This window comes from Phyllobates terribilis, unplaced genomic scaffold, assembly GCF_046119375.1.
Source record: "Phyllobates terribilis strain yellow unplaced genomic scaffold, ASM4611937v1 Scaffold_4__5_contigs__length_816908805, whole genome shotgun sequence".
Classification (NCBI taxonomy): Eukaryota; Metazoa; Chordata; class Amphibia; order Anura; family Dendrobatidae; genus Phyllobates; species Phyllobates terribilis.
The window spans coordinates 194,793,330-194,818,459 of record NW_027362764.1 but is presented as its reverse complement, the minus strand read 5'-3'; the positions used below and the strand labels follow the sequence as shown (position 1 = coordinate 194,818,459).

General features: G+C 44.2%; 1 protein-coding gene across 3 annotated transcripts in view; it reads left to right on the top strand.

Moving 5' to 3' along the window:
* The first annotated feature begins 1,116 nt into the window (after window positions 1–1,116).
* SLC4A7 (solute carrier family 4 member 7) overlaps window positions 1,117–25,130 on the top strand; it is a 153,432-nt gene continuing 129,418 nt past the window's right edge. Inside the window, exon 1 of one of the 3 annotated variants that reach the window (XM_073678017.1) lies at window positions 1,117–1,315. In XM_073678017.1, the coding sequence (XP_073534118.1) occupies window positions 1,268–1,315 (48 nt within the window). In that variant the 5' untranslated portion in view covers window positions 1,117–1,267. The remainder of the gene's footprint in view (window positions 1,316–25,130) is intronic. The other 2 variants (XM_073678020.1, XM_073678019.1) reach the window with 2 other exon arrangements.

Below are 25,130 nucleotides of genomic sequence, written 5' to 3'. Positions count from 1 at the left end.
CCCTGTAATGAGGGTCTCATTGATGCCCACTGGATAGAGGTGACTGCAGTGCCCCTGTAATGAGGGTCTCATGGATGCTCACTGGACACAGAGGTGACTGCAGTGCCCTGTAATGAGGGTCTCATGGATGCTCACTGGACACAGAGGTGACTGCAGTGCCCTGTAATGAGGGTCTCATGGATGCCCACTGGACACAGAGGTGACTGCAGTACCCTGTAATGAGGGTCTCATTGATGCCCACTGGACACATAGGTGACTGCAGTACCCTGTAATGAGGGTCTCATTGATACTCACTGGACACAGGTGACTGCAGTGCCCTGTAATGAGGGTCTCATTTATACCTACTGGACACAGGTGACTGCAGTGCCCTGTAATGAGGGTCTCATTTATACCCACTGGACACAGGTGACTGCAGTGCCCCTGTAATGAGGGTCTCATTGATGCCCACTGGACACATAGGTGACTGCAGTACCCTGTAATGAGGGTCTCATTGATGCCCACTGGATACAGAGGTGACTGCAGTGCCCTGTAATGAGGGTCTCACGGATGCTCACTGGACACAGAGGTGACTGCAGTGCCCCTGTAATGAGGGTCTCATGGATGCCCACTGGACACAGAGGTGACTGCAGTACCCTGTAATGAGGGTCTCATTGATACCCACTGGACACAGGTGACTGCAGTGCCCTGTAATGAGGGTCTCATTGATACCCACTGGACACAGGTGACTGCAGAGCCCCTGTAATGAGGGTCTCATCGATGCCCACTGGCTACAGATGTGGTTGCAGTCTGCGTGCAGCGCTGCGGTATATGAGGCGCTACACAACAGCTGCTCTCACTCGCAGGGAACCTGACGGCCCCACAGGACGGGACATCGCCCCAACACCTGTAGAGGGAACAGTCACCTCAGCCAGGAAAATAATGGCTCCCCCATCCTCAGCAATCAGCGCAGACAACCCCAAGGGAGAAAGCACAAAGCGCAGAGGGGGAAGGGAGGCAGACACCGCGGAGAGGAGAGGAGAGGCGGGCCCGGCCAATGGAGCGGACAGGCGGCAGAAAGAGGAGAGGCGGGCCCGGCCAATGGAGCGGACAGGCGGCAGAAAGGGGGCGGGACGGGGGGCGGAAGAGGGAGGACCGGCACAACGGCACTGCTCTTTCCGATAAAGATCCGACAGCGGACCGGGGGGTTGTGTGAGGAGGACAGTCCATGCTGTGAGTACCGGGAGCGCCCGGCGGGGACACGTGTACTGTGCTCATCATCCCGGGAGCCATGGACGAGGACCGCGCCGGGGAACAGATGAGACCGCTGCTCACAACGGTACAAGACGCTCCTCATTGTCTCTGCTGTCCGGTTGTCTGTAGTACCGCATGCCCGGCCAAGTGCTCAGTGTGCACGGGCACTTCTGTCATTCAGGAACTGCGTGGTACATGGGTACGGTAACATGGGGGCACTGCGTGGTACATGGGTACGGTAACATGGGGGCACTGCGTGGTACATGGGTACGGTAACATGGGGGCACTGCGTGGTACATGGGTACGGTAACATGGGGGCACTGCGTGGTACATGGGTACGGTAACATGGGGGCACTGCGTGGTACATGGGTACGGTAACATGGGGGCACTGCGTGGTACATGGGTACGGTAACATGGGGGCACTGCGTGGTACATGGGTACGGTAACATGGGGGCACTGCGTGGTACATGGGTACGGTAACATGGGGGCACTGCGTGGTACATGGGTACGGTAACATGGGGGCACTGCGTGGTACATGGGTACGGTAACATGGGAGCACTGCGTGGTACATGGGTACGGTAACATGGGAGCACTGCGTGGTACATGGGTACGGTAACATGGGGGCACTGCGTGGTACATGGGTACGGTAACATGGGGGCACTGCGTGGTACATGGGTACGGTAACATGGGGGCACTGCGTGGTACATGGGTACGGTAACATGGGGGCACTGCGTGGTACATGGGTACGGTAACATGGGGGCACTGCGTGGTACATGGGTACGGTAACATGGGGGCACTGCGTGGTACATGGGTACGGTAGCATGGGGGCACTGCATGGTACATGGGTACGGTAGCATGGGGGCACTGCATGGTACATGGGTACGGTAGCATGGGGGCACTGCGTGGTACATGGGTACGGTAACATGGGGGCACTGCGTGGTACATGGGTACGGTAACATGGGGGCACTGGGTGGCACCTGGGTACGGTAGCATGGGGGCACTGCGTGGCACCTGGGGGCACTGTGGCACCTGGTTTGGTAACATGGGGCACTGCGTGGCACATGGGGGCACTGCGTGGCTCCTGGGTATGGTAACATGGGGCACTGTGTGGCACATGGGTATGGTAACATGGGGGCACTGCGTGGCACATGGGGGCACTGTGTGGCACCTGGTTTGGTAACATGGGGCACTGCGTGGCATATGGGGGCATTGCGTGGCTCCTGGGTACGGTAGCATGGGGCACTGCGTGGTACATGGGTACGGTAGCATGGGGGCACTGCGTGGCACCTGGGTACGGTAGCATGGGGGCACTGCGTGGCACCTGGGTACGGTAGCATGGGGGCACTGCGTGGCACCTGGGTACGGTAGCATGGGGGCACTGCGTGGCACCTGGGTACGGTAGCATGGGGGCACTGCGTGGCACCTGGGTACGGTAGCATGGGGGCACTGCGTGGCTCCTGGGTACGGTAACATGGGGCACTGCGTGGCACATGGGTACCGTAACATGGGGCACTGCGTGGCACATGGGGCACTGCGTGGCTCCTGGGTATGGTAGCATGGGGCACTGCGTGGCACATGGGTACGGTAACATGGGGCACTGTGTGGCACATGGGGGCACTGTGTGGCACCTGGTTTGGTAACATGGGGGCACTGTGTGGCACCTGGTTTGGTAACATGGGGGCACTGTGTGGCACCTGGTTTGGTAACACGGGGGGCACTGTGTGGCACCTGGTTTGGTAACACGGGGGGCACTGCGTGGCACCTGGGCACGGTAACACGGGGGGCACTGCGTGGCACCTGGGCACGGTAGCATGGGGGCACTGCGTGGCACATGGGTACGGTAACATGGGGCACTGTGTGGCACCTGGTTTGGTAACATGGGGGCACTGTGTGGCACCTGGTTTGGTAACACGGGGGGCACTGCGTGGCACCTGGGCACGGTAACACGGGGGGCACTGCGTGGCACCTGGGCACGGTAACACGGGGGGGGCACTGCGTGGTACATATACCATATAATGCCAGTATATTAGTGTTCATGTATTATATAGATACTGGCACGTGTACATCATGGCACAGAGTCCACCCAAACAGTGATATGTGGGTACTGACAGGATGACAGACTAGCATGGCGTGCTCCAGGTAGTACTGTACATAGTAGCAGGCACTAATACTGACATTATGTGGCACTATACTGTACATGAGTACTGTATTATACTGGCACTCTGTTGTGCATGGGCAGTATTCTGTTCTGGCACGGTATGGTAAGGTGGGTGCTGGTCTATAGTGGCATGGTGGACACTAACATTGGCACTCTGGTACATGGGCGATAATCTGTATATTGTGTCATACACTGACACCATTTGGTAGAAGCATTATACAGCTATTATCTGCCGGTCCTGTGCAGGCTGCTGCTGTGCTGACAGGATGGCGGTGTATGGTGCAGTGGTGGGTGCAGTGGGCTCCGGTATACCGGCATCACATATGACCTGGAGGGCACAGGAACCATACACTTGGTACTGGGCAGTGTGGTGTGGCCTGGCACCGCAATACACTGCTATATGTGAGGCGTCTGCCACGTAACCCGTGTACTGCTGCCCGTGGGTGAGTAGTACGGAGCTCATCACGCTGCATCTCCACGTCACGGCGCCCGAGTCACCGGGTGTAGGAGACGGCGGGGAGCACGTGGGTGCGCGGGGTTTCCTCATCACCGGTGACTGCAGCCAGTGTCTCATGTCTGGTGGCAGTGAGTCAGACGGAAGAGCCGCCTCCTCATTTCTTAAATGCTGATCCCCAGCCCTGCTGCTGTAATGCACAGTGGATTTTCACTCCGCAGCATCTGGCTCCCTGTGTGCACATGTACCAGTGGAATAAATCGCCTATGCGGGATGTCACGGACATATATCGGAGCATTGATTGACAAGTGCACAAAGCCCTGGCTGTCAGAACATAGCCGGAGCTAAGCACAGCACAGGAGCCCCGGGGACATTCTCCTGCCAGCTGTCACTCCATACTGGCTTTTTGTCCAAGAGGTGTCTATGAATTTTTAGTTTGGATATGTCCTTTACAGATTTTCCTGTAAATTGTAGGAAAGGAGGTAAAAAAATTTTGACTTCTCCCCCAGATCCTCTTTAAATCCAATTAAACTGTCCACACCACAGGTCGGGTTTCCGCTGCATGTTAATGAGATTTAAACAGTCATCTAATAATGTGACGAAGGTTTGTTCCAGGTCTGTGTCTTTATTTTTTTTTCTGCATACCTGCAATTCTAAATGGGTTCAGATTATTCTCAATATTTTTGGCCGCTGTCAGTTTTCGACATCAGCGCTTTATCAATTTTTGTTCTCGTATGCCAAAGAAAAAAACGAATGGATCGTTTTTGGGTTTTTCCCATGAAAAACGGACAGCGCTAGAATGCCATCCGTGTTTGACATTGACCTATTAACTTGTGTGGGTGATTTATTTATTCATTTATTTATTAATTGTGTTGATCCGAGACTAGGATCAAAACCAGCAATATGCAATAGACCTGGACTTGTGAATAGCTCCATAGAACACATTCCCATTATGGCTTATCTGTGAAAATCACTGATCGAGCACGCGCGAGAAGATCGGATGTGTGAGCCGGGTCTTATACTGCAAATGTTCTGTGTGCATATCCACACTAACTCTACAGCACTTCTGGTAGGCATGGACATATCTGATCAGGTCTCTTAGTTTTCTGCCTCTGGATATAAAATCTGTATGGGGTCTCCCCAACTGATGATAGAAGAGAGGAGGATTTGGCAGTTTGCATTTAGGCACCTGATGTTTTTCTCCACCCCAGCCATGTGTTCATGTGTATGGGGGTTGGGACAGATGGCAGCCGGCTGAACAATATCCAAGGTGTACGGGCATTTTAAGCAAAAAAACGGTTATGTTTCAACAGGTGTAAAATACCTGATTTTTATTCCCTCCCCACCTCTATTACATAGCTTTAGCTCTGCAAATATTAGGAAAATTGCTTTCCCTTGTGAAGCAGTGATGCGTCAGGGGGACACTAGTTTTGGACTGCTGCCCATCTTGCTCTTGGCTACCGGGTATCGGGAAGGCAGGTGATGTACGTGTCTTTTTAGAAAGGTTTGATATCATCAAAGGAGATACAAATGGACAGGAGGGGACCCTCTTAATGCCTCCCTCGTGTAGATATTTTATTGTTTTACAATACTAGATTACCTGCTTATCAAAATGCTTCCCCCATTCCCTGCCACTTAGCTGAATAATGGATCTTGGCATAATGCTTTTATTGCCCATAGTGTTTACTTTCCAACATTTAGGGATTTGTCAATGTTTTATCTCCTACAATGCATTTTGTGTAGGGCTATCATTCTTGTTTTGTTTTTGTTTTTTTGGCCACATGGCGATGCCTGGTCTTTTCGGCCACAAGTGTCCCTGTGCCTTTTATGCCTCTGTCCAGTGGCTTGAGAAAGTATTCACTCCCTTTGGCATTTTTCGTGTTTTGCTACCTCACATCACAACCTGGAATTTTACATTTTTTTTTTTTTTTGTTTTGTTTTTTTGAGGGTTTGTATCAGTTCAAGTAAAGAACATGCCTACAACTGTGAACACTTGTTTTTCTTTTTTGTGAAGCAAACAACAAATAGACAAAATACCGTAACTGAAAACTTCAGTGTGCTTAACTATTCACCCCCCTAAAGTCAGTACTTTGTAGAGCCTCCTTTTGCAGCGATTACAGCTGCAAGTTGCTTTGGATAAGGCTGCGTGCACACGATGCGTTTTTCATGCGTTTCCGCTGCGGATTTTCCGCAGCAGAAACGCATCAAAAACGCATGGTAATCCGCACCCCATGGTCCCCAATGGCATTCCGCAATGTCAATGCACATGCTGCGGATTTTTCTGCAGCGCTCATAAATCCGCAGCATGTTCATTAATTTTGCGGAAGCGCAGCAGAAGCGCCGCCATTGGCTTGCATTGAGACGCATATAATCCGTGTCTGTACATTTGTACAAGCGGATATCATGCGTCTCAATGTGTGGATGGTACCCAGGTCTAGAGGAGAGGAGACTCTCATCCAGACCTGGGTACCATTGTACCTGTAAAAAAAAAAAGAATAAAATAAAGTTATATTCACCTGTCCGGCGGCTTCTCTCTGCATGCCGGCAGCGCTTCTCCTTCCAGGACCTGAGATGACGTCGCGGTCATGTGACCACAGGCTGTCTCGCGAGAGCCCGGCAACCCGGAAGAAGCCAGGACGAGCGCTGCAGCACACGCTGGGGCATCGGGGGTGAGTATAGCTTTATTTTTTTTTATTTTTACGGTCACACTATATAAATCCATGCCGTTTGCATGGATTTATACAGTGTGACCTAGTTGTCAAGCACTTTCCAAGTGATGCTATCGCCTGGAAAGTGCTTGTCAGTCCGCATGCGGAAACACATGCGTTAACGGATGTGGATACGCATGTGAATCCGCATGTATTCTGCAGGAAAAACGCATGCACACTCTGCATGCGTTTTTTCTGCCAGGGAGATGCAGAAATTTTCTGCTTCATTTCTGCATCGTGGGCACATAGCCTAAGTCTCTATGAGCTTTCCACTGAGATTTTTGCCCATTCCTCAAGGCAAAACTGCATCTGCTCCTTCAAGTTAGATGGTTTCCTCTGGTGAACAGCAATCTTCAAGTCTATCCTCAGATTCTCAATTGGATTAAGGTCAGGGCTTTGACTAGGCCACTCCAAAACATTTTCCCCTTAAACCACTCGACTGTTGCTTTAGCAGTATGCTTTGGGTTATTGTCTTATTGGAAGGGGAACCTCCTTTCCAGTCTCAAATCACTGACAGACTGAGGCTATGTGCGCACGTTCAGGATTTGAAGCATAAATTTCCTGAGCGTTTCTGCATCTCCTTGGCAGGAAAAAACGTGCAGTTTTGCCACGTTTTTTGAAGCGTTTTTGTACACCAACGAATGCTTTTTGGAGCTAAATAAAGTTATTTGGTGGGACATTGCTTAAAGGGAATCTGTCACCACTTTGGAGTTATCAGATCTCTAATATGGGAATACAGGGTAGAGAAAAGTAAATCTATACATACCTGTATGGCCCATAGTAGAGGTCTGAATGCAGAGAAATGTTGTTTTGTCTTCTTGGTTTTTCACAAACGTGGATGCCAAGCTATCCCCGCCCATCTGCTTATTATTCCACCAAATCCCCACCTATGTGCACGTCACAGGGCCCTGTGACATGCACTTTTTTTCCCTCACCTCCCAACGCATGCGCACAGCACGGCTCACAGGGAGCGCACTTTGTTTCCTCCCGGGCCCGTTTGGCTGAGCACAGTGCAGCAATGCTCTATTGCGCAGGTGTCGGGAAGTCACAGTGAAATCAATTTTCTTTCATTCCCATTTTCAGCACAAGGCTCCCTTGTGGGGGACGCCAAGCCTGTGAAAAGCCAAGGAGATAAAACTACATTTCTCTGCATTCAAACCTCTACTATGGGCCATACAGGTATGTATATATTTACTTTTCTATACCCTGTATGCCCATATTAGAGGTCTGATAACTCCAAAGTGGTGACAGATTCCCTTTAAACCCTTGGATTACTGTCAGAGTAATGTGAGTATGTTGGTTAATTTAAATGATTATTTGAAATACAACAGACACATTCTTTAAAGTGTTTGCTCTGTGTCTGTGTGTTTATTTAACTCTTTACTTTACTTTAATTAGGTTTGGTGATGAAAGGGTCTGACATCTTGTCATCACCAAACCAAAGAGCTAGGTGTCAGCTAATCCCATTCACCCAATCTCATTAGCATTTCCATTCATGTAATTTCTGGGGCAGCTGTGAGCTGCTATTTTTAGCCTAGGAAGGTACCATTAACGTGGTCCCTGGCTAGCTCACAGCTGTTTGGTTAGCCGCTATTTCCCCCCGATCAGCACTCGGCAGCGCTTTGAACGCAGAGTATCTTTGCTGCTTCCAAAACGCGGTGTTTTAATGCTGCACTTTTGTTGTCGGTACTTTTTGGTGGCCAAAAAGTTCAATTTTGGTCTCATCTGACCACAGCACTTTCCTCCATACATTTAGGGAGTCTCCCATATGTCTTTTGGGAAACTCAAAATGAGCCTTACAATTTGTGTGTACGTAAAGGCTTTTTTCTGCCCACTCTTCCATAAAGGCTACCTCTATGGAGTGTACGTCTTATTGTGGTCATATGGACAGATACTCTTTGCTTGGGAACTCTGCAGCTCCTTCAGGGTTACCTCTGGTCTCTGTGCTGCCTCTCTGATTAATGCCCTCCTTGCCTTGGCTGAGCGTTTTGGTGAGTGGCCCTCTCTTGGCAGGTTTGTTGTGGTACCATGTTCTTTCCATTTGATGATAATGGATTTGATGGTGCTCTGGGGGATCATCAGAGATTGTGATATTTTATTATAACCCAACCCTGACTTGTACTTCTCAACTAATCATAGAATCATAGAATGGTAGAGTTGGAAGGGACCTCCTGGGTCATCTGGTCCAACCCCCTGCTCAAAGCAGGATTCACTAGATCATCTCAGACAGATGTCTGTCCAGCCTCTGTTTGAAGACGTCCATTGAAGGGGAACTCGCCACCTCTCGTGGCAGCCTGTTCCACTCATTAATCACCCTAACTGTCAAAAAGTTTTTTCTAATATCTAATCTGTGTTTCATCCCATTGCTTCTAGTCTTTCCTTGTGCAAATGAGAATAAAGATGATCCTTCTACAATGTGACAGCCCTTGACATATTTGTAGACAGCTATTAAGTCTCCTCTCAGTCTTCTTTTTTGCAAGCTAAACATTCCCAAATCCTGCAACCGTTCCTCATAGGACATGGTTTGCAGACCAGTCACCATTCTGGTCGCTCTTCTCTGAACTTGCTCCAGTTTGTCTATGTCTTTTTTAAAATGTGGTGCCCAAAACTGTACACAGTATTCCAGATGAGATCTGACCAAAGAGGAGTAAAGACCGATAATGACTTCACGTGATCTAGACTGTATGCTTCTGTTAATACATCCCAGAATTGTATTTGCCTTTTTTGCTGCTGCATCACACTGTTGACTCATGTTCAGTCTATGATCTATTAGTATACCTAAGTCTTTTTCACATGTACTGTTGCTTAGCTCTATTCCTCCCATTCTGTATATGTTTTTTTCATTTTTATTGCCCAGATGTAGTACTTTGCATTTTTCCCTGTTAAAAACCATTCTGTTGGTTGCTGCCCACTGCTCCAGTTTATTTAGGTCTTTTTGAATCTTCTCTCTCTCTTCTCTAGTATTAGCTATCCCTCCTAGCTTTGTGTCATCAGCAAATTTAATCAGTTTACCCTCAATTCCTTCATCTAAATCATTGATAAAGATGTTGAACAATACAGGTCCCAGGACGGAGCCCTGTGGTACCCCACTTGAGACATTCATCCAGCTGGATGTGAAGCCATTTACAACCACCCTTTGAGTCCGATCACTAAGCCAGTTATGAATCCACCTAACAGTTGCCTGGTCCATTGCATACTTGGTCATTTTTTCAATAAGGATGGTGTGAGATACTTTGTCAAATGCTTTGCTGAAGTCAAGATATACTATATCTACAGCATTTCCCTGATCCACCCAGTCAGTGATTCTGTCATAGAAGGAAATTAAGTTAGTCTGACATGACTTGTTAGTTACAAACCCATGCTGACTCTGGTTAATCACTTCATTCTTATCCATGTACTTACATACATGTTGTTTAATAATTTGTTCAAAGATCTTTCCTGGTATAGAAGTCAGACTCACCGGCCTATAGTTCCCTGGGTCCACCTTCTTCCCCTTTTTGAAGATAGGAACAACATTTGCTCTTCTCCAGTCTTCTGGGACTTCTCCTGTTCTCCAAGAATTTTCAAAGATTATGGAGAGTGGTTCTAAAATTTCTTCTACGATCTCCTTCAGTACTCTGGGGTGTAATTCATCTGGACCTGGAGACTTGAACTCATTTATGTTAGCTAAATATTCCCTCACAATCTTTCTGTTTACTGATAACTTGGATTCCTCTATTCCTTTAAAAGGACAGTGAAGATCAGTTGATGTTACATTTTGTTTCTGAGAGAAAACAGATGCAAAATAGGAATTAAAAAGTTCGGCCTTCTCAACATCCTCTCTTACCATTTCTCCATTTTCATCCTGTAAAAATCCTATAGCATCTTTGACTTTTCTTTTACTTTTGACATACCCCCAAAATCCTTTTTTATTGCTTTTGACATCTCTTGCAAGCCTTAATTCATTGTCAGCTTTAGCTAACCTGATACGTGCCCTGCAGTTTCCACAGAACTCCCAGTCTCTGAAGCTTCAATCTCTGTGCAGATATACACTTTTCTAATATACAATGCAACACCTCCTCCTTGTTTATCAAGTCTGTTTCTTGCAAATAAGTTGTATCCTTTTAGCCTTTTATTCCAATCATGTGTATCGTCCCACCAAGTTTCAGTGATTCCAATGACATCATATTCCTTTTCCTGCATTAGTAGTTCCAATTCTCCTTGTTTGTTGCCCATGCTTTGTGCATTTGTATAAAAACATTTTAGTTTGTGATTGGTTTCTCTTCCTCCCATATTTTTATTATTTAAATTGTTTTGTCTTTGTTCTTCCTTTCCACTTCCAGTAGCAGAGATCTCAATAGTATTTGTCAGTTGTATAGCTTTTTCTGGCCTTTTGCTTCCCTTCCCACATTGTTCTAGTTTAAAGCTCTTCTGATGAGTGTAGCAAGGCGACTTCCAAATACATGTTTTCCAGTCTTCGTAAGGTGCACCCCATCTCTAGCAAGTAGTCCATCGTATAGGTAATTCATTCCGTGATCCAGAAATCCAAATCCTTGTTGACGGCACCATCGACGTAGCCAGTTGTTCACCTGTAGAATCTTATTCCACCTCATTGTTCCATGGCCATCCACTGGGAGGATGGATGAGAAGACCACCTGCGCTCCCAATTCTTTCACTTTCTTGCCTAAGTCTTCAAAGTCACTGCAGATGGTTTCCAGGTCCTTTCTTGCGGTGTCATTTGTCCCCACATGTATTAGCAGGAATGGGTAGTGATCTGTAGGTCTGAAGAGTCTTGATATCCTGTCAGACACATCTTTAATTTTTGCTCCTGGAAGACAGCACATTTCTCTTGAGGTTATGTCTGGTCTGCAGATAGCGGCCTCTGTTCCTCTTAACAGGGAATCCCCCATGACCACCACTCTCCGTTTTTTCTTCACAACATTCTTCTTTCTCCATCCAGGAGGATTTTGAGGGCTTACAAGGTTATTCATTGCTGGCAAAGTCTTTGTCCCTGACTTGTTTGGAGACCTCCTTGGTCTTCATGCTGTTATTTGCTTAATGGGGCCTCTTACTTGATAGTGTTTCAGCCTCCGAGGCCTTTCAGAAAAGGTGTGTATATACTGACAGACATGTAACACTTAGATTGCACACAGGTGGACTTCCTTTCACTAAGCATGTGACTTCTGAGGCTATGTGCCCACGATGCAGAAATGAAGCAGAAAATTTCTGCAGCATTTCTGCATCTCCCTGGCTGAAAAAACGCATGCAGATTGTGCATGCGTTTTTCCTGCAGAATACATGCGGATTCACATGCGTTTCCGCATGCAGATTGACAAGCGCTTTCCAGGCGATAGCATCACTTGGAAAGTGCTTGACAACTAGGTCACACTGTATAAATCCATGCAAACAGCATGAATTTATATAGTGTGACCGTAAAACAATGCTTAAAATAAAGCTATACTCACCCCCGAGGCCCCGGTGTGTGCTGCAGCGCTCGTTCCTGTCTGGTTCCTGGCTGCTGGCATATCGCGAGACAGAGCGGTGAAGGGCCTGCGGTCACATGACTGTGACGTCACCGCAGGTCCTCAAGCGATGCCGGCATTTAGAGAGAAGCCTTCGGAAAGGTGAGTATAAACTTTATTTGTTATTTTATTCTTTTTTTACAGGTAGAATGGTACCCAGGTCTGGATGAGAGTCTCCTCTCCTCCAGAACTGGGTACCATCTGCACATAGAGATGCATAGAAGCCGCTTGTACAAATGTACAGTTGCGGTTTCAATGCAAGTCAATGGCGGGAGTTCCGCTGAGCTTCCGCAAAATTAAATGACATGCTGCGGATTTTTGTACGCAGCATAAACGCTGCGGAAAAATCCGCAGCATGTGCACAGAACATGCGGAATCCCCTTGGGGACCATGGGGTGCGGATTACCTAGCGTTTCACAAGCGTTTACGCTGCAGAAATTCCGCAGCATAAACGCTTGAAAAACGTTACGTGGGCACCCAGCCTAAAGGTCATTGCTTGCACCAGAGATTTTTAGGGGCTTCATAGCAAAAGGGGTGAATACATATGTACATGCCAATTTTTAGTTATTTGATCCCACAAATTTAATTTATACCTGTATTTTTCTCACTTCACCAACTTAGACTGTTTAGTGCTGATGCATCAGACACAACTCGGATTACCAAAATATTTAAACACAGGTTGTAATATAGCAAAATAGGGAAAAAGTCAAGGGTCGAATACTTTTGCAAGCCACTGTAGTATCCTGGTAACCGCTCAATAGAAATTTTGTTGAAGTGCTGATTTCCAGGAAGTTTCGTGTTTGTTTTTTTTTTTTTTTTTTGTTTTTTTTGGCTGTACCAGAGAGATCTTCTAGCTCTACAGGACATCTATTAGGACTCCACCTTTTTTTTTTGTTTTTTGTAACATCAAGGACTTTGTGGGAGAGTTGGCAAGTAACTTTTATATATTTTTGTTTCTCACTCTCTATTGCCCCAGAGGTGCAAAATTTCCTGTTTGCTTGATCTACTAAACATCACTTAGATAAGAATGATTGGCTGCAGTGCTACCTGGATATCAGCAGTGCTTCCAGTTATAATGAATCAGAAATGAAAGGTGCGGTACATAGCTGTACGGTGCCATAGTGCCACCATGGTCAGTGATCTTAGGTGTGTGATCTACCGTGGACTTGTTTAACCATGAGACAATTTTTATGTCTAAAAATAATGTCACAAAGAAGTTAAGCAGGATCATCTTATGTGGATTGGGATTACCGTGTTTGTTGGGCATTTTAGGATATTGTTACTGACTTTTACTGTGCTTTAAAAGGATTACCTGCCTGTTTAGTGACATTTGACTTGAAACATTGGAAAGGTCAGCGCCCCGTGTGCGTATTTATGCTAGCATCTCATGATATTTTCTGTCTGTATTTCTATTTTAGGTAGTTTGTTTTTTAAATGCCAATAAAGATTTGAGAAAAATACACAAATGTTAAAGGGAACGTGTCACATCCAGAAATGCTATTTACCTGCAGATATACTGGTAATCTGCAGCTGAAATGGTGGTTGATCCTGTGTAGCCAGCTTACTGGAGCATCGGCTACAGGGAAAATGAGATTTTATTGTCTCTCCAGCCGCTTGCTTCCAGTCATTTCAGGGAATGGTTACTGTCACTACTCACTATACAGTGAGGGCGGCTGTATTCACTCTCTGGCACCTTCTCTGTAAATATATACTGCAGGCTGACAATCGGTGTACCATGGAGTGATTACAGCCGTGCTCGCTGTGTAGTGAGTGGGGACTGTGTCCGCTCCCTGCAATGCCCTGACGATTAGAAACTAGTGGCTGCAGGGAGAATATAACTTATTTTTCCCTACAGCCACTGAACCAGTAAGCTGGCTAAACAGGATTTAAACACTATTTACCTGCAGATTACCAGTACAAGTATTTGCAAATAATTTGATCTCTCGATCTCTCTTGACCCCATTACCAAATAAAAAAAACAAATATATATATATATATATATATATATATATATATATATATATATATATATTTTATTTATTTCTTTGGGTCAAAGATGACATTTCACCAGTTTGTGTGCTAAGCTGGCCACATCTTGGAATAGTGGCTGCAGAGCTGAGTAAAACATTTATTTTTTATTTTAATTTCTCTAGAATTTCTGATAAGTCATAGTGATTTTTTCCCCCCTCTGGGGGTGTGCACATTATACAAGTCAATAATAAATAATAAGCAGGAGGCATCATCTAGGGCAAATAACACGGCCGTGCCAGCTCCCATCGTTCAAAGCAGGGAGTTTTCTTTTTGCCTAGGTTCGGTGACGAATGACCCATCACTAATAGAGGAGAACTGAGTGACATTATGAAAAACCTTTGTTACCTGGAAGTATCTGTGTGGTGGTAGGGACAAAGCTGTGAGAGGAGAGCTGCAGAAAGTGTCTGTAATGACTTAGTTCTGCATACCTCACACTGAGAGGAGATCTGGGAGTGTTTATAACCACAAATAGCTCTGATCTATACTACACAACAGCTGCAGAGATCACTGTTGAGATGAGGGTATGCTTATGGTTTTTTTGTTGTTTTTTTTGCTTCTCTTTTCACTGCATAACACATCCTGCTCGGAATTGGTCAACGTCATACAGGGGAAGAAGTACACGCCCCAGAAAAGAATCTGGTAACTACATGGCCAGAATTTAGACACACTTATACATACCTAATTTTTTTTTTTTTATTTATTTATTTTTTAAACTAAATATATTTGATGCATCTTTAAATCAACCGCCATGCAACATTTTCATACATTTGTAGAAAATAACAAAGTTACCTTCAGCAAACATGGCTCTGAACATGTGTAACAATATGCAGTAAATCTCCCATGCTCCCTCTTGTGGAAGATGCAGGTATTAATAATGCTTAAATGGATTCTGTTAGCAGGATTTTGCACCGCAAACTATTTATATGTGCATGTAAGTCTTCCAGAGGCGAGTCCAGCAAGCCTTTCCATGGCCAGTTTGGTCTTCTATTAATGGATTTGAAATAATATGCAAATGAGGCTGAAGAGCTATTGTAGATCTGAAGCATTTGTGACTCCCAATTGTTTCCCACCCAGTGCTGCCTCCTACTGCTTGGCTGAAAGCTCCTTTGCCTGAAGTCACAGCATAAAGGCTGTGAGTCAAGCAGGAAGAGGCTGTGAATAGAGCTGGAGTGACTGAGGCTTTGAATGTACCATAAGTCTTAAGGCTCATTTGCATATTAACTCAAACACTGATATATTTTTCCCCACATTCCTGTGCCAATTGAAAAGGGGTTTTTCCTGTATCTGAGATTTCATATATCTGCAGGATATACCCAAATGTTTGAGGTGCGGTCCCATAGGGGAAACCTCCTCTATATAAAAGGAGCCAAGTGCTCTGTGAATGGAGAGGCGGCCTGTTTCTATTGGCGTTCTGAAAATAATTGCTCGTTGGTGATGTAAAACACTGTAATCTATGGCCTCTTTTCCGTCGTGCGGATGTATTTGGCCAATCTTGCTCAAGTGGGTGGCAAAAAATAGAAGATGGCACACCATCGACTGAGCAGATCTATACAGGATCCAGTTGAAACTAGCTGACCAGAGAGCTCATGGGATTCATCCTAGACCCCCAACTAAATCTCCTGATGAACTTTTGCATCTTTGAAAGGGAAAACGCGTTGAGATACGTATACGACTGCTTCCTACGTGTATGCTGCTATTTGAGCCACCTTGCTGTATCATGTCTGACTATTTATGACTATTTTTGTGGTCACTTAGACGGGTATGTTTACCCATATTCAACATGGGATCTCTTTAGGGAGAGCCATCCCTTTGGTCAGGAGCGCAATGTACTTGCTTTTTATTAAGGACGCCAAGCTCTGTGGTCAGCGGCCATTTTAAAGCATAACTGTTTCCACCAAGGGCAGGGGAGCAGAACATTTGTTCTTGCTGGGTAAGAACACTATTCATCAAATCAGTATTTATTTAATGTTTCTCTGTAACCCTTAACTATATTGTGCTCTTATAGAAGAGATCCACCTTACTTGTGATACTCTTAAACCCAATTTTTAGTTCCTTTTTTCTTTGATTTTTAGACTACTAAGTGGTCTTTTTATTGCACGACTAAGACCGCTTTCATAGTTACATAGGTTGAACTTGATGGCCCTAGGTATTTTTTTCAACCTTTCTCCACCAATTGTACATTTTGTCACTAATTTTATTATAACCCACAATGTTGTGTATTGAAAAAATCGTCCAGCTCTTTTTTGAAAGCGGTTAGTGTCGGCCATTACTATCTCTTGTGGTCGGCATTCCACAGTCTGACTGCTCTAACTGTAAAGAATCCTTTTATCGCCTTTATTCTTTGGAAGGAATAAGTCATGTGCCAGTCTTTTGTACTGACCACACATATATTTATACATGTAAATGAGATCTCTGAGGCATCGTTTTTCTAAGCTAAACAAGTCCAACTTTTCCAACCTCTCATCATATGAGAGGCCTTCCATACCTTGTAATAATCTAGTTTTCGCCTTTGAACTGACTCTAAGGTCTGAATATCCTTTCTAAAATGTGGGGCCCAAAACTGGATCTCATATTCCAGATGTGGCCTCACAAGTGATTTATAAAGGGGCAATAGTACGTTGGAATCGCAGGATTTTATCTCTTTTTATACATCCTAAAATATTGTTTGCTTTTGCGGCTGCTGCTTGACATTGAGTACTGCTGCTCAGCTTACTTGTAACCAGAATACCCAAGTCCTTCTGTTCTGTAGTCCTGAGCATACTCCCATTTAATGTGTATGCATCAATAGGATTACTCCGTCCTAGGTACATTACTCTACATTTATCAGACATCTATTTTTCATATGTGATTTCCATGGATAAAACATGTACTGATTATAAAGAAAAAACCTGGGAGTCGGAACTGAAACGTAAATTGATGTGCATGCAAAATGTAATTGCATGTTCATATAAGGCCACTAGACAAAGAAAAACCAAAGACATGCAAAATACCCAAATAACTGGAAGTAAATGGATAAATCGCACAGTGCAAAAAAATGATAAATAATAAAGGGTATTTAGTTAACATAATTTTGATCAAAATAATGTAAATGCCATCCCGACATGTCACGGCAACCCTTATGGGACAGTCCTAACTCTTACCATTTGTCAAGTGACATAGATATGGATAAGGGCAGATAGACTGAACCCCTAGTAGAAGCATAGACCTGAGGCAGAATGAACCTTTCAGCTCAAAGGGTAGCCACACCCGTATATGCACTGAAGCACACTGAACTACAAAGAAAATACCTGGGAGTCTGAACTGAAACGTACTGTACTGATTATAGTATAGGGCTGTTCATGCATTTTTTTTTTTTTTGCTGACTGTGTCCGTATAGAATCACCAAGACATGTCTATATTTTACCGACATCAAGGATGAAATCAGCAATACAAGTTTACGTGGCCGTGGAAATCGTATACAGCACACGGATGGAATCAGTTTACAGTCCGAGATTAACATTGCAATGAATAGGAGAAGCTTTGTCATTTAATATCTATAAGTGAAAATCCCTGATGAAACCCTCACGGTGAAAAACCAGTACTGATGTCATCAGTGTTTTTCCGGTTTGGATACAGACAGAAATTACAGAACGTGTCCTATACTTTAACATTGCAAACACGGACTGGACGCTGATGTCATCCGTGCTGCTGGAAAGAAAGACCTGAGCATAGCGCCATAGATTATAATGGGTATGTGTGCTATCCGTGGAAAAAAAAAAAAAATGATACCACACATATTGGAAACGCAGACGTGTGAAACACTGATGACCGTGTTTTTGTGTACATGAAAAATCACGAATGACTGAGGCCTTATAAATCGTGTTTTTAGAAGGTAGCTATTCTGAGAATATTTTGATAATTACTGGTACCTCCAGCCAAAAAAAACAAAACTTTTTTTTGGGCAATTCTTGTGTGGAAGGGGGGTGGGGAGCCCCAGAAACACAGAAACCATTCTGAATATATTTAAAGATGCAACAAATGTATTGACCTCAGTGCAACATTTTGATACATTTCATGAAAATAACAGTAGGGTTACCTCCAGCAAAACGGACTTCAAAAATGTCATATGTGAGAGATTAGCCCTCTCCTGGGCCTTTTCTACTGCTTATGTAAGTTCCCGTGCTGCGCCTTGTGGCCGATGCAGGTAGGATGTTTAAAGGGGTTGTCGGCTACTTGGGCGACCCCTTAACAATTGGCTGCAGTGCTCACGTGACTTGCCAGGCTCTGATGACAGCAGGTTGGCAGGTAACACATCACTGGGTGGAAACACTTACATTTTTTTTTTTTAAGGTTTTTTTTTTTTTTTTTTTCTCTTATTCTTTTTATCCCTATGACTGTTAAAAAAAAAAGGGGGTTTTCTCATCTTGGAGATTTATGATATTTCCACAGGATCTGCTCAAATGTCTGAGGTTCGGTCCCAAAGGGAAAGAAGCTTCCATAAGCGCTCTGTGAATGGAGAGGTGGGCAATTTCTATGGGAGTTCGGAAAATAATTACCCGTTATTAATGTTTCCATTGTGTCATTTGTTTTATTTTTATTCAGTAAGATGTCATGGGATATAATTTTCTATAAGCTTGGTCTGTTCACAAAATGTCCAGGAAACACACACCAGAATGACCCCGTTATAGTGGATGGGGCTCTGCTGCTTTGGATTGCTTCCATTTTGTGAAGGATCCGCTTTTCACATAAATTGAAACTAAACTCAAAGCGCAGGTGTAGACAGAGTCTAAGCAGTAAAAACGCGTGTGCCACAAAACCTAAACTTTCATTGACTGGTTTTGCTTCCATACTCAACTGATGCAGCGGAGAACGCGTTTCTTCTTCCAATAGGTGCGTCTGCTATGAGATTTCCTGTTTGCAATCTATGGAAAATCTTCGCCTAAAATCTAAGCCTTTGTTCACACAATGCATTCCCAATGCAGCTTTTGCGTGATTATCCAAAAAGCATTGTGTTTTTTATATCCTGATTGAAACATCATTGCAAAAAGTGCATTGGGGGGCGCAATGTGTGAACTCAGTCTAAAACAAACTTGTAGTGTGACCATAGCCTTGCCCCGAAAAAACAAAGAAGGGCAAAGTGATTTTAATTTTTATGCTTTCTCATACTGATGCATCTTGGTTCGGTGCTTTCTAATAAATGCTGTTTTATTAACCCTTCATATTTGCATGGAGTGAAATGTCATATGAAGCGCTTTTAATCTGCTGGTTCATGAAAATGCAGCACAGAGATGAAAGTTGCTGATCTGTGGGGATCCGCGCAGAGCGACCCTCTGAATTCCCTAATCGGTGCTTATAACTTGTAGCTTTGAAGTGTGTGGGCCGGCCGGGAGCTCTGACTTTGCTGTTTGTCAGATTGCTGACCCACCTTTTGCTTTGAGTGCTTTTGTATGTAAGGATTAGCTTTCCAAAGGTGAAGCAAATCCATCAATGAAAATCCTAGAACCACCAGTCAGGAGGCTGTGGCAGATAGAGGGGAGTGAAGAATATTACTAGTAGCTAAGATGGATGTCCCCACGCACCCTCATAGTCTTGTACGTGAAATAGAATAAAAGACTGATTAAAAATAAAAACAGTATTTACGGTAACTAAAGTTATCGAAAAAGCGATGGAGACTTTATATTGTTCGTATAGGGGTTTTTTTTTTTTTTAATTTGTTCAGAAACCCTATTGTATTTTGAATAAAACTTAGCACCGATTCTGGACGGAGACGACTGAATGAAGCTGCTCTCTTCTGGCTTGCCTTCACCTGGCTGGTCTTCATTAACAGCCCATGTTGAGACTAGTCAAATTGCTGTTCTCTTCAGCACGTTGTCCTGTGCATACAAGAGTTGTACTGCCAAAAATGCTGATACTCTGTGCGTTCAGAACGATTGATGATCTTTCTAGAATTCTTGTCGGCTGTTAAGCGACCACTGAGCGGCATCTACCCGTCTACATGGGCTTTAACCCCTTTATGACGTGTGACTTAATAGTACGTCTTGGTGACCTGGGCCGATTAGACCAATGACGTACTATTAGGTCATATGGCGATCGCGCCCGCACACAAGCGGTGCGGGGCGATCGCCGCCGGGTGTCAACTGATAGTACCGGGTGTCAGCTGTGGCAATGTGCAGGGAGCGGTCCCACACCGCTCCCTGCACATTAACCCCCTCAATGCTGCGATCAACGCGGTCTTCCGCGGCTTCCTGGATGTTGCCATGACGACCCAATGTCGTCATGACAACATCTGGGTCACCAGACAGCAGGAAGATACTTTGGTCATGCGCAGTGCATGACCAAAATATCTTCTCCCTCTACATCAGTGACAGCCTGTATAGCACAGGGAGCTGCTGCTCTCTATGCTATGCAGGCGATCTGAAAATAAAGTGTGAAAGTCCCATAGTGGGACAAGGTGTAGAAGTAAAAAAAAAAGGAATCAGAATGTGTGTGTGGGGGGGGGGGGGGGACTGAAAAAAATAATCCAAAAAAATAAAAAATGTTATACCCATAAATAAATATTAATGCGGAAAAAAACAACAAAAAAAACTAAAGAACCCATATATGGTATCGCTGCGTCCGGAATGACCTGTCCTATAAAACTGTCCCACTAGTTAACCCCTTTAGTGAACATGGTAAAAAAAAAACAACATGCTTTCAAACATGCGATCAAAAAGACAAATGCAAATAAAAATGGTACCGCTGAAAACGTCATCTTGTCCTGCAAAAAACATGCCGCCATGCAGCTCGATTGGCCGAAAAATAAAAAAGTTATAGCTCTCAGAATAAAGCGATACAAAAAAATTTTTTTCTATAAAAGTTTGTGTAAAAGCGCCAAAACATAAAAAATATAAATGTAGTACCGCTGTAATCATACTGACATAAAGAGTGACAATTTTACCACACACGGAACGGTATAAAAAAGATAAAAAAAAAAAAAAAATCCAGAATTGTTGGTGTTTTGTTTGTTCTGCCTCCCAAAAAACGGAATATAAAGCTATCAAAAAAGGCACGTGCCCAAATATGGTACCAATAAAAATTGTTCCGCAAAAAACAAGCCGTCACATGACTGTCGGCCGAAATACGGAAAAATTATAGCTCTCAAAATATAGCGATGCAAAAACTAGTCTTTGCAAAAAAAAGAAAAAAAGCGTCTTTTAGTGTGTGACAGCTGCCAAACATAAAAACCCAATATAAATCTGGTATCGCTGTAATCGCACCGACCAGAAGAATAAAGCGGTGTAATCACTTATACCACACGAGGAACGGCGTAAAAAAATAATTTAGGGCTAGGATTGGGATTTTTTTCAAAAGTAAAGAAAAAAAATGATGACGATATGGCGACTAGTGTTGAGCGCAAGTGCTCGCTGCTTGAGTTTGCATCGGGTGCTCGGGTATGCACCATGTATCACGGGTGCTCGAGTGACATGCTCAAGTCCCCGCTCCGAGATTTTTTTTTTTTTAGCCGCGAAGCATATGGGGCATACCCGATGCAAACTCAAGTAGTGAGCACTTGCGCTCAACACTAGTCGCCTAGTATAGCGGGGGCTCGAGTGACATGCTGGAGTCTCCTCCCCATATGTTTTGCAGCTGTCATACAGCCAAAAAAAATCTTGCGGGATTGCCTGCCATGCACAAGCGATCCCTGCATATTGTGTGGGTTTTTTTTTTTTTTTTTTTTTTTTTGGGGCGTCTAATAACTGTGAAACATGCAGGCGGGGACTCGAGCACCCACGATACATGGTGCATACCTGAGTATGCAAACTCAAGTAGCGAGCACTTGCGCTCAAGACTAATGACAACTTATTCAATATGATGACCTAATGTTATCAAATTCAGTGTCGTACCTCTGGGTTCAAAATGTTCACTATACCCCTTGATAAAATCCTTGAGGGGGGTAGTTTCCCAAATGGGGTCACTTGTGGGGGGGTTTCCACTGTTTAGGCGCATCAGGGACTCTCCAAAAGCAACATGGTGTCCTCTAATTATTCAAGCAAATTTTACATTCAAAAAGTCAAATGGCGCTCCTTCCCTTCTGAACCCTGCCGTGCACCCAAACAGTGTTGTGTGGTTTTTTTTTTTTGTTTTTTTTTTTTTTCTCCCCCCCCCCCCCACATATGGGGTATCTGCATGCTCAGGAGGAATTGTACAACAAATTGCATTGTGCAATTTCTCCTGTTACCCTTGCAAAAATAAAAAAATCTATTTTTCTTCCACATTCCAAAAATTCCTGTGAAGCACCTGAAGGGTTAATAAAGTTCTTGAATGTGGTTTTGAGCACCTTGAGGGGTGCAGTTTTTAGAATGGTGTCACTTTTGGGTATTTTCTGTCATAAAGGCCCCTCAAAGTCACTTAAAATGTGATGTGGTCCCTAAAAAATAAATAAATAAATAAAAAATTTGGGTTCCAAAATTTGTGCTGATGTAAAGTAGACATGTGGGAAATGTCATTTATTATCTATTTTGTGTAACATGTCTCTCTGATTTTAAGGGCATAAAAATTAAAATTTTGACCATTGCAAAATTTTCGCTAAATTTGTTGTTTTTTTTTTTCACAAATAAACGCTAGAGTTATCGAAGAAGTTTTACCACTGTCATGAAGTACAATATGTCACAAAAAACAATCTCAGAATCAGGGGGATCCGTTGAAGCGTTCCAGAGTAATTACCTCATAAAGTGACAGTGGTCAGAATTGTAAAAATTTGGCCCAGTCATTAACGTGCAGACCACCCTCGGGGGTAAAGGGGTTAAATTTCAGTGCTTCCGAGTAAAGCAGAGATGTTTGGTAATGAGTCTGTCCCTGATTAATGTATCGGCAGCAGGATTATCCTGACATTTTTTCTTTTACAAGACGTGGATGCCATGGATTCATAAGATCTACGTTTATGCAGTCTCCAGCAGAACCTCCCATAAACCACATGGCTTACACAGTCTTCTGTTGGTGGAGCGTTCCGCCTGTACAACATCACAATCTTACCGTCCTGTCCATGTGAAGTGACAATCTGTCATAACTTTCTCATCTCTTTAATGTGTGAGTAGCAAAGATTTGTCAAAAGCTAAAGTGACCTAACTAGTAAAGTGCCCCGGGAAGCCCCCACTCCTGTGTCCGGCCCCCATTTCTCTCGCTCTTTTCTCTGATTACTTGCTTATGATCTCAGTTTTGCTTTTCGCCTCCAGCACATGAGAGCCTTGGATGTGTCTGAGCCGGTTTCTCATCTGACTTTATTATTCCAAGACACTGTATCATGGACAGACTTTTTTTACTGACACAATTAAGACTAAGGCCGACTTTTTTTTTTTTTGTAACTTGCACTTTTGGCCTGAGAAAGGCCTACCATGGCCGAAACATTGATTCATCTACCTCATTTGTAACTACTGCTATATGCTTTTAAAGACAGAATAAAAGTTGTATTTTATGCCTGAGAAGTTTTCTGGTGTCTCAGATTTCCTTGGATTTTGAAGCTGATTTGGACCTTGTGGGGGGTCGGTCCAAGACTGCAGTGTGGACTTTGGTGCATGAGAAACATCCACTGGACAACTAAGACTATGTTCACACTAGTATTTAGCATCTGTATGTAATAGAAGCTGCGATGTTCGGCTGGATCTCTCATAAGACCAATATCCTTAGTGCCCGACAGACCTCATTGACTTTATGAAGGGTTTTCCTCATTTGAAGCACTGATTGGCTCGGTATGCAGCGTAATTCTTTCAATGAAATCTGCTGACAAAGGCTTTTGATGGCTGTTTTAACAGAGGGGCTACAGGCCTCCGTCATAAATTCTGTCCTAGAAAAAGCTGATGACTGATTTCCTGATGGAAATTGGTCAAAATGCATTCTAGTCAGTGGTCTAGATTCGTCAAGAGCGATGTTTTTCACACCGGTCTTGATGAGGAGGCGCTAGAGTCGGACGCACCTGATTAAGAGGATCGTACCTAATGAATCTGGCACGTCTAAAAAGTGGCCTGTACCCCACTTGGGGACTGGAGTAAGGTTATGCTAACATACAGCTTTGTTTTTGATAGATTTATTTTTTGTGAACAAGGCTTAAGCTTTGTGGCGTAAAAGACGCTGCCGCCTATCATAATTTTGAAGTGGGGGCCGGTATGCCCCTGATCCATCCAGCTCCACCCACTTTGTCTGACTTGGGCGAAAATGGCATGAGAACACCAAAAGTTTAGCACGGCCTTGCGTTGGGCCAAAGTTTTGGGTCAACTTTTCAAATTTTTATACTCCAGCAAACTGGCGTAAAAACTTTGAATTGAGGGCGTTGTAAGTTGCCATTGTCCCTACTCTGTACTGATTATCATTGTAAAACAAGCAAAATGGCAACCATATAAAAAGAAACCCGGACAATCCTTTTTTTTGTGCTGTCTCACATGGGGAGTGGGGGGATTTACTACACGGTAAGAGAAGATCGCATGTCGCAGACTTTTTTAAATTTTTTTTATTATTGAAATGTACAGATTTTTCTTTTAATTGTTCAGTGTAAAGAGTTGCGTTCTTGAGGCTTCTTTGTGCCCCTATGTTTAGGCTTGGTGACGGTAGATGGAGAATGCTTTTGCTGGTTCCTTCACGTTTCTGGATCCTGTGTTTTTATTTCGTTTCTGGGAATTTCTGCATTTCATTTGCTTTTAAGGGAATGTTGTGGCTTTACTGCATGCAGCAACCTCGCTGTGAACTCATTGCCAGGGAGATCATAAACACAACTGTAAGCCCAGGAACCTTTACTGGAGGAGTCCTGCTAAATTTAGCTGCGTAGAATAGCTACGTATTCCTCTTCATGTCTACAGATCGCACTTTCTATAGGTTTTCTGTACCCTATTGTGGGGTACTTGGATATACGTGACATAGCCTTGCAGGAATACCTTCAGTGTAGCTTGTGTAACCTTCAGCCGTACCCAAATAACGGTCAGCTATTTCCTTCCCATGTTTATCCCAGTAGGGAGTGAGACAAGGAGTCTCAGGCTATGTTCACACATCACGTTTTTTTTCAGCTTTTGTCTTATGCAAATCTTCTGCTGCCTTCTGCAGTA